This window comes from Phocoena phocoena, chromosome 3, assembly GCF_963924675.1.
Source record: "Phocoena phocoena chromosome 3, mPhoPho1.1, whole genome shotgun sequence".
Lineage (NCBI taxonomy): Eukaryota > Metazoa > Chordata > Mammalia > Artiodactyla > Phocoenidae > Phocoena > Phocoena phocoena.
The window spans coordinates 117,055,920-117,064,993 of NC_089221.1; the positions used below are offsets into that span (position 1 = coordinate 117,055,920).

The following is a 9,074-nucleotide window of genomic DNA, read 5'->3' on the forward strand; positions in this document are numbered from 1 at the left end:
CTAGTGTTCTGGGAGGGGCACAGTAGCACGCAGTGGTTGCAGTGGGTATGTCCACGGGCAGCCTGCTTATGGAGTTTGCCTTGGCTTTTCTTTTCTCTCCTGAGGGATCTGGGGTTTCAACCGTTCAGATAACTGGTTCCATATGCCTTTGACAGCTCACTCACATTTCCAGCCATGACAGATCTCACTTACCTCTGGGAAATTGTGGGGGATGTGTACCTGGCCCTCTCTAGGAGGGACGTCAGCAGAAACACCAATGTCTACCCTCCCAGCCCCCCAAGCACCTTTTGCAGAGAGAAGGAATCGAGGTCACTGGTTTTATTTGAGTCCAGAGGGGAAGGCCTTGGCCGCCCCCCAGGCCCCAGGGCCCAGAAGCTGGAGGAGGGAGGGAGAGTGGCAGCACAGAAGAACAAGGCCTCCCTGCCCTCCAAGCAGCCTGCAGAAAGGAGGGGACAGATCCAGAGGAAGCCCAGCTCCCTTTAGGGGCTGACCAGGAAGGGGAAGGAGGAGCTGGACTAGAGCTCTGCCCTTGTGACTGGTGCCTCCTCTGAGCAGGCCCCCCGGTGGCCTCCACACAGCAATGCCTCCAGGGCCCCTTGACCTTGTTGGTGGGCTTCATAGATCTGGTCTTCTCCAAACTCCCCCAGGTAGTGAAAGCATGTCTTGGAGAGCCTAGGGGAGCCCAGGAGGAGCCTCAGACTCTGCCCGGCCCGCAGTGGGGCAGACCAAGGCTCCATCCCACCCCAGTCCTCCAGTCACGACCTCGTGGGCCACGGCGCCCCCATGACGATCACACTGATGCTCGGCTCCGGCCCCTTCCTAAGTCCTGGGCCCATGAGACGTTTCACCTGGTCCACTTCTCCAACTCCGTAGCTGGAGGCAGTGGGAGGAGAGGGAGACAGCATTAGTGGAGCCCATCAGCACATGAAGCTGGGCACACTGGGCATCCGCTGAGTTTAGCGCCCAGATTCTGATCCTCCTTGCTGAAAAACTAAGGACCAGAAAGGGGAAACTCCGGGCCCAAAGTCACACAGCAACCTTGTCTCCTGGCCACCTCACTCTTCTACTTGCTCCCAGCTCCAGAGCTCAGACTCTGTCCCAGCCAGTCCCCACCCTTGGGCCAGAGCCCTAGTGGAGTGTGTGTGGTGTGTGAGTGGGAGAACGAGAAGCCCCACTCATCAGCCTGCCCCTGGAGGAGGGGGGGCAGGGGCCGGATTTTCAACTCACCCCTGCCAGGTCTGGGAGCAGCTCTGGTCCAGGACGTCTGTGTATACCGACTCGCTCAGCTTGCCACGGCCCCCGGAGTCCAGGGTGTGAAGCTTGGCCTCTGCCTTTGTCAGATGCTGCCACATCTGGAACAAGGAGGGGTTGAGAACCAGGGCTTCAGAACTGCTCAGCGTGAAAGGAGGGGTGATTGGGCTGGGGGTGGGGACAGAAGCCTGTGTCTCTGAGGAAGAACGAGGCAATGGAGCCTTTTGAGCAGGAAGCACCTGTGAGGCAGGCTTCACGGCCCTCCCCCAGGTCCAGAAAGCTGGGACCACGCCAGCTGAGGCAAGATCCGCTGCCTTGGGATGGGAGGTGGGTGGGAAACACTGAGGTGGAGAATTAGGCCTGGGCATTGGGGCCCCTCCCCCAGGTAACACCTGCCCATCAGCACACACTATTTGAAACCGCAAGAACAAGGAGAGAAAAACAACCTCCCAGTCTTCAGTGACACGTGTACTCATAGCCCCCGTGTGCGTGCGCATGCAGTCACACAGACACACACAAGTACTCAGGCACACGTGACAGGTTTGTATGTGAACTCAAGACACACACATGCTCATGGACTCATGGGACTGACAAACATGCACACGTGTACACATACACCGATGCTCACGCTTCGGGAAGGAGTCCAGACTTAAGGGTGGTTCTAGAAAGGGAGGAGTCCGAGAGGACAAGCTAGGGACTCCCTGGTGTCCCAGAGATCGCCTGCTCTTTGTTGGGCAGACAGATAGGTAAACTGAGGCAGGCCGGTGCCAGTGAGGTGAAGATGGCAATATCATGGTAGGCTGAGTATAGCTCGATGCCTGGGGGGGGGGGGCGGGGTTTGGGCATCCAAGGCCAGCGGTGGAATCTGAGGTAGATGGAGGGGTCTGGCTTGGGTGGGGGCCTGGGTAGGGGCAGGAGAACTGCTCGCGGGCGGCGAGGGGGTGGGGGGCTCACCTGGTAGGCCACTACCCTGCAGGCGTCACAGCGCAGGTGAGCAGGCATGTGTGCTGAGAACTTCTCTTCATCATCCAGCTCAGGGGCGGTGGCTGTGAGTGGGGCCCTGTCCCCAAGGCCCCCTGGGATGGTCCAGGCCCCCAGCAGCAGCAGCAACAGCGGCGACAGCCTCATGGTCTGTGGAGCTGGCTCAGCGAGCAGGGACTGTGGTTGGGGTGCAGGGGTGCAGGTGTGTATGCGCAGTGGGGGTTGCTGCAGAGAGCCTGCCCCAGACCAATGGGAAACCGACACCTCACCCTCCCGTTCTCTCCCTTCCCCCAGGGCCCTGCAGACACCACTCGCGCACTTCCTCTTGTGGGACCCCGTGGTTCCAGCCAATGAGGCAAGGAGAGGGGCTGGGCCTGGGCGAGGACACATGGGGGCTGATACCTCTCATGTCCTGGGACCTGAGCACATGGCAGGCACTACACTGAGCCCCTCAGGGAAGGAGGTGGCTTGTTACTGTTATCTTAAATCTACCCCTGAGGACACAAAGGTTCAGAGGAAAGTGACAAATCCAAGGCCACACAGTTAGAAGGGCTATGCTGAGATTGGAACCCAAGCCTGGTTGACCCCAAGGCACACTGGCCACTCAGCCACCAGGAGGAATGAGGCCACAGGCGTGGCTGCCAGCCAAGGCTCCCTCCCTGAGAGGCAAGTTCGCTGAGGCAGGGATGCCACAGTGTATGAAAGACACACATGGTTCCCTCCCCCAGGCCACACCCAGGCATGGAAGGGCACTCTGGGGGTGCTAAGGGACCGCAGCAGGAAATCAGACACCTTACACCAGTTGTTCCAGCCATCGTGGCCGCGGGGTCAGCGATTTATTGCACACCACGATGTGGTGAGGGGGAGTGGCCCAGGGCCCTCCTTGCCATCAGGACCAGCACCTCCAGCCACAGAAAGATGTCCAGGTTATTCTGACTCATAGTTCTCTCAGTCAGCTTCCAGTTCAAGGCAAGGGGGCAGTGACTCCAAGGGATCCAGGCCCCCCGGAGGCCTGGAACTTAAGGAAGGCATTGATCTCCATCCCTGACACTCCTTCTAATGGTAACTGTTCTTCCCCAAACTCATCACATCACATACCAGTCCCACAAGGCCCAGCCACTTCACTCAGAACTCTACACAGACCCCCACGCAGAGCACCTCCCACACCATGCATCTCCCTCTGCTCTCCTCAGAAGCTCCTGGAATCTCAAGGCAATTGGAACACAGGCCCTGGGTCCCGTCCCTTCCTATGCTGTGATGAACCTGAAGAGCTAGCCCCTCCCTAGGCATGTTTGCCACACCTGTTACCAGGGCAGTGGAACCAGATGAGGGCTCCTCACAGGGGCATCCCTTCTTTTGCCAGCCCTAACCCACCCTCCACCCCACCCAGAGAGATCAAGAGTCTCCTCTGGGACAACAGCTCAACCATCCTCCGTGTTTTTAAGTCTTTCCTGACGACACACTCATCTGTCCCCCACCCTCGGTGGGAATGGCTGGAACCTCCACTCCTAACCCCAGGACCAGCCAGTTCAGCTCTGAGGGCTTAGACAAGCCAAGTCAGAGGCCGGGGTTGAGGGGAGAATGAGGGGCGGTACTCCCAGCTGGAGACTACAGTCACCTCCCCACCTTCCCCACAGCACCCCCACCCCAAGTCCCGGGATGACCCTCCACGGCCCCTCCCATATTACTTCCCTCTCCACCTCCACTACCTGTCCCCGCAGCTCTCTCTCTCAGATGAGACTCACCTAGGGCCTGCGCTAGCCACCCTGCCCCGCAGCCTCCCAGGCCAAGGCTCAGATCCTCTTGCAAAGAATAACAGATTTGATAGCCAGTGTCTTTCTCTCTTCATCCCATCAGTGCTCACTAGCCTGTTCCACCTCTGCTGGGCCCACCTTCAGGGAGACACAGACAGCTCACTACCTCTGGGGGCAGCCCTGTCCCCTGCAGTTCCCATTTCCTGCTGCCCCCGAGGAACCCCATCACCCCCTCAGGTCGGCATCTGGGGCCATGTCCTGGGATTTCTCACGCTACCAACTAAAAATTGTCACTAGCCAGTGCAATCGCTGACCTTCAATACATCCTGAAAGGACTTCTGGGCAGAGATCAGGAATGAGGCCCTCTGTGCTCTGGGAAAAACTAACAGAACAGGCCTTTAGATAGTCAGATATTTTCAGAAGATTTTATGAGCCCAATTTCTTGCATCTTCTCATAACTAGAAAAGCACTAAAATCATTAATGGACATCTGCTCCTTGTGACTAGCAGCGACCTTCTGCCAAAATGTGTGCTTGATTGCCTGTATCCTCCTTCACCAAACCCACATCTATACTGACTTCCCCCACTTACCTCTTCAGAGCAGTTCCTCAGTGCTGAGAGGCTGTCTCCCAGGCTTATAGTTTTCATTTTGCCCCAAATAAAACCTAACTCACAACTCTCACGTTCTGCATTTTTTTCATCCCACAACACACACACACACAGCCCCCCAACACACCACACTCTGGGAATGCTTGGGAAAGGGGTATACGATTCTGTCGGGGGAGGAAACAGGCAGCCACTTCCTGAGCTCCAGCTCCATCAGCGCTGGGGGTCTCAGATAAGCACTCTGAAGGTAACTTCTGGTCTGAAGACTGCATGAGATGGGTAAAAGAAAGAGGTGATAGAAGGAAAAGAGGGCACAGGACTGGATGCCAGAACTTCCAAGGCCATTAACGGGCCCCAACACCATGGGGATCAGGCCCTGGGGCCTCACACGGGGAACAAGGAGCCCTTGCTCGGCTGAGCGGGACCCAAGCTGGAGGGTGGAGCACAGAGGAGCAGAGGAGGCGCGGGGCTGGGGGTCCCGCTCACTGGCAGGTAGTACATCCCGTCCAGGGGCCCCGCCTCGGAGGCCCAGGGTAGCTGGGGGCCGCTGAAGGCCGGCGGGCCCGGGGATGGTGGCAGTGAGAGGCCAGGGATAGGCCCATAGGCCGGCGGGTAGAGGCCGGGGCCCAGGGCCAGCGGGGTGTAGACGCGGCGGGGTGGCACCGAGGGCGAGGGTGGCAGCAGCACCTCCACGTACTGCCCGCTTTCGGGGTCGAAGAGCAGCCGCAGCCGAGGCTGCCTCGGCGCCTCCACAAAGTAGTAGCGGCCGCTCTCTGGGTCCACCAGGACCTTCCCCGGGTGCGCGGCCCCGGGCGGCCTGCGCGCCCCCTGGGAGGGGCCTTCCGGGGACCGGACCATGGGAGGCGCCGAGGCGGCGCGGGCCTGGGGCGGGGCCGCTCTGCCAGCGGACGCTTGGGGCTCCCGCGGGAGGGGCGACTGGACCGCAACCGCGGGCTCAGGGGCCATAGGTGGCGTCTCCTGTTTCGGTGCTATTCCAGGGCTCGAGCTAGGGTACGCCTGCGGGGAGCTAGGGCGGGGCGGTCCGGGAGGTTGGGTCCCTGCCGGCCCTATCGGCGACTTCTGGGGTGAGGTGCGAGCGCCGCCTAGAGGGCTGGTACGACCCTTGTCGTCGGGGACCAGGCGCTGGGGCTCTGCATCCCTGTTCTTTCCGCCAGGACCGCGCACCACGACTCCCTGGGTTCCCTCCGGCCGGCGGCCTAGGGCCAAGGCACCAGGCAGGCGGATCTCAGTGCGCGCGAAGGGTTTCGCCGTGCTGTTCTCTGCCCTCCGCCGCAGGACCCCGTTGGGCTGCGTAACGTCCCGGGGGACTGGGTCTGTGGTTGGCTCTGGGGTCTCGTAGGGGTGTGACACGACCGGCAGAAAGTCCTTGAGAAAAATGGAAGTGTAGTGAGCTGGGGCGGGGGCCCCCAGCGCCTGAAGCTCTTGTGTCTTGGATGCGCCGCCTTCCTCGCCGCGGGGTTCCGCAGGAGGCGCAGGGAGCCCTGAGCCTGGGGTGCTTGCCGGGAAGCTTGGCGCGTATGTGGTCTTCACCATCTTGCGCACGTCGCGGGGCCGCGGAATGGCTACGCGCGGGCGTCCCGAGGCCGCTTCTCCAGAGCCCAAGGCTTCCGGGCGCGCATCGGCATCCAGGGTGCCCACGAGGCGACTGAAGGGCAGCTGGGGTGCAGCCACCGCTGGCGACAGCTGGCTGCCTGGGAAGGCAAGATCCGGCATCTCCCGCGTGGACGGACTCTGCGCCTCTGTTAGCTCTGGAGTCCCGGGTGCAGGTGGCGTGGGTGGCACCAGTTCCTCCTGGGCTACGCCATTCATAGCTCCCCGCGTAGAAACTACCGCTGAGCTCTGCACTGTGGAGTCCCACGTCTCTTGGGGCGATGGGCTCCACGTCCCAGTAGGACGATCTGGAGTCTCCCATGAGGACAAGTTTGGCGGGGACGGGCTCCTACTCCCCTCAACTGTATCCCCACCTGCCGGATGCGGAACCTCCCACGAGGAAGGAGCTTCGGGGGATGGGCTTCTTGCACTGGCAACACCCCGATTCCACTGGGAAAGGGTCGGAGGGGAAGGGCTCTTTCTGCTGACAGTTTCCGTGACAACAGCATCCTGATTTCCCCATGCGGAGGATGCCTCGGGGAGCGACGGGCCACTCACCTTCCGGATAGCCCTATTCCACGGGGACAGGTTCTGGGGCGAGGGGCAGCGAGGACCCCGCACGGTCCCATTTGGGGCTTGCCACAGCGGGGATGGGCTTCTCGGTCTCACGGCCCTACTCGAAACCTCCCGGGGGGCCCTAGACTGGGAAGACGGACTCTGTGCCCTCAGGGCGGTTCGATCCGGAGTCTCTTGCGGGAACCGAGTCTTGGGTTCCTGGTGGTGCGCCTCCTGGATCTTCTCCCCAGACTGCAGGAAGATGCTGGAACTAACTGGACCTAGAGGCTCGGTCCCGGGCGCGGGCTTGTCGCGCCGAATTGCGCGCTCACGGAGGCTAGGCCACGGTCGTGGGGCCCTGGCGGGGCCTGAACTATAATGCACACGAGGTGGCCGAGACCTGGCCTCCTTCAGCGCCACTCGAGTACTGCGGGGCGTTTCCGGGGCCGCAGGCTCTGGCGGTACCGTGGGTCCGAAGGTGGCGCTGCTTGGGGCAGGGGTCGCGGGGCTCAGTTTTCTGGCCAGCGCCGTCTGCACGAGGTCCGCGGCAGCCTGCAGGCGGCCCAGAGACTCGTCCAGGGAGCCGGTGCGCAGGAACAGTCGCGGGGGCGACGCGCTGGCCTCCCGCGGGGGACTCCGCGGCCGGGGGCGCAGCTCGATCTGACGTTTGGGCACCGTCCGGGGCCTGGCAGGCGCGGCACGCTCCTCCAGCGCCACCTCCACACACTCGAACTGCGCTGGGGTGGCAGGACTCGGCCCGCGGGGTCGCAGCTGCAGGTAGGTGGCCCAGCGGGAGCCACCGTCGGGGCCCTGGGGCTGCGGTTCGGCAGAGATGGGAGACGCGGAGCCGGGCGGAGAGAGGCTGCGGAAGGCCTGCGTCGTGAGCTGTTGCACCTCGCTATCCTCTGCGTCAGAACGGCTGAACAGGGGCCCGGCGCCGAAGATGACTTCCATCTCCCCCGACGGCAGCATGCGCAGCTGGGGCTGGGGTGGCCGCGGGCCCGAGGCCGGGCCTCGCGGGAAACCCGAGCCGGGCCCGAGCTGCTGGCGGCTATTCTGGGCACTGACGGACAGGCGAGGCTGCGCGCCCTCCCCCAGCACAGGGGCCACCGTGGGCCAATTCGCCCTGCCCTCCGCGTCCGGCCCAACGTCCGGGGGCTCTGGAGAACCCGGAGCCGTGTGGTAGGAGCCCGACGAACTGGAGGAGTCCTGGCGCCGCGCGGGGGCCGCGGGCAGCCGCCCTGGGACCCCGGGCAGGGCTGGCAGGGCGAAAGCGGTCAGCATGCTGAGGCCGGACGCCGCGCACTCTCTCCCTCGCGTTCGCCTCTGCTGGTGCCGCGGACGCCAGCACTGTCCCCGCCCCGCCCGCGGGTGCCGTGGGGTCACCGCGCCTTAAAGCGGCCGCGTCCGCTCCCGAGACGGCGGCGTAGGCAGCCGAAAAGACCTGGGCCCTGGGTCCTACCCTCCCAGACCCCTTCTCTGGCGCGGCCGGAGAGCCTGGGGTGGCATTCCAGGCTTTGGTGAGGGGAGGGCAGGCATCCAACTTGTACGCAGGAGCTAGGCCCAGCGCCGCTCATCCATCACAGGTGACGGAACGGGGGCTAAGCAGGGACCTGCCTGAGATCAAGCACTACGGCATGTGGATCAGAGTGTGAGCCAGGAGACCAGACAACTAAGGTCTTGCTAACAATTTCATCTTTATGTCAGCCCCCCGCGTCTTCCCATCACTGCAGTGCACCCCTCCTCCCTGGCCCTCCCATAGTCTGTCGCTAGAGCTCATAAGGGTGCATCCCCCCTCACCTTTGATAGAGGAGCATGGCTTGGAGGGCTCCCCCCGACTCCAAAAGTTGTACTGGGGCCTCAAAAAACTGCTGTCCCTGGCTGGACCCACTGCCCTTAGTGGAAACCTAGGCTGGAGGGGACAGTTTTAGCTTTTCAGGCTTCCAGAACAAGGCCTGGATGCTGATGTGGCATCTCTTAGGAACCTCTAGGGTAGCTGTGGTCCCTTCTCTAAAGCCCCTCTGAGGCAAGAATAGCTCTGTGCTCCCCCATACACTCACAAGGCCCTCATTCCAGCCCCTGCCACCTTAGGACTTGCCCTGGGGACAAGTGCTGATGGGGAAGCAGCCACCACCTGTCACTCTCCTGGAACAATGACAATGGGCACCACTTGCCCTTAAACTTCTGGCTTCAAGGTCCTGCTATGACTCAGGCCCCAGCTGGCCCTGGAGCAAGAGCACTGGCCCCTCCTACGCATTCATTCTCACACTGAGCCAGGAAAGGCTAGACTTGACAAATCTGACTCAGCCTCCCTTGA

General features: G+C 62.1%; 2 protein-coding genes across 2 annotated transcripts; both read right to left on the reverse strand.

Moving 5' to 3' along the window:
• Nucleotides 1-303: 303 nt before the first annotated feature.
• On the reverse strand, nt 304-2,408 carry MZB1 (marginal zone B and B1 cell specific protein). The gene is made up of 4 exons (XM_065875096.1): nt 2,206-2,408; nt 1,228-1,352; nt 763-873; nt 304-672 (listed from the first exon to the last, which is right to left on the reverse strand). Exons 1-4 carry the CDS (start codon nt 2,377-2,379, stop codon nt 516-518), a joined length of 567 nt encoding a protein of 188 aa, XP_065731168.1. The 5' UTR covers nt 2,380-2,408; the 3' UTR covers nt 304-515.
• Nucleotides 2,409-4,975: 2,567 nt separating this feature from the next.
• On the reverse strand, nt 4,976-8,041 carry PROB1 (proline rich basic protein 1). The gene has a single exon (XM_065875539.1). The coding sequence runs from the start codon at nt 8,039-8,041 to the stop codon at nt 4,976-4,978; it is 3,066 nt and encodes a 1,021-aa protein (XP_065731611.1).
• Nucleotides 8,042-9,074: the final 1,033 nt, after the last annotated feature.

What these genes read in the sequence shown, in the direction of transcription:
- MZB1 (XM_065875096.1), bottom strand. Translation starts at nt 2,379, where the DNA reads ATGAGGCTGTCGCCGCTGTTGCTGCTGCTGCTGGGGGCCTGGACCATC. An exon ending in TGCTCCCAGACCTGGCAGGG is followed by an intron (nt 874 to 1,227) that starts GTGAGTTGAAAA and finishes CACTGCCTCCAG; the next exon opens with CTACGGAGTTGGAGAAGTGG. An exon ending in GGGGCGCCGTGGCCCACGAG is followed by an intron (nt 673 to 762) that starts GTCGTGACTGGA and finishes GGGCTCCCCTAG; the next exon opens with GCTCTCCAAGACATGCTTTC.
- PROB1 (XM_065875539.1), bottom strand. Translation starts at nt 8,041, where the DNA reads ATGCTGACCGCTTTCGCCCTGCCAGCCCTGCCCGGGGTCCCAGGGCGG.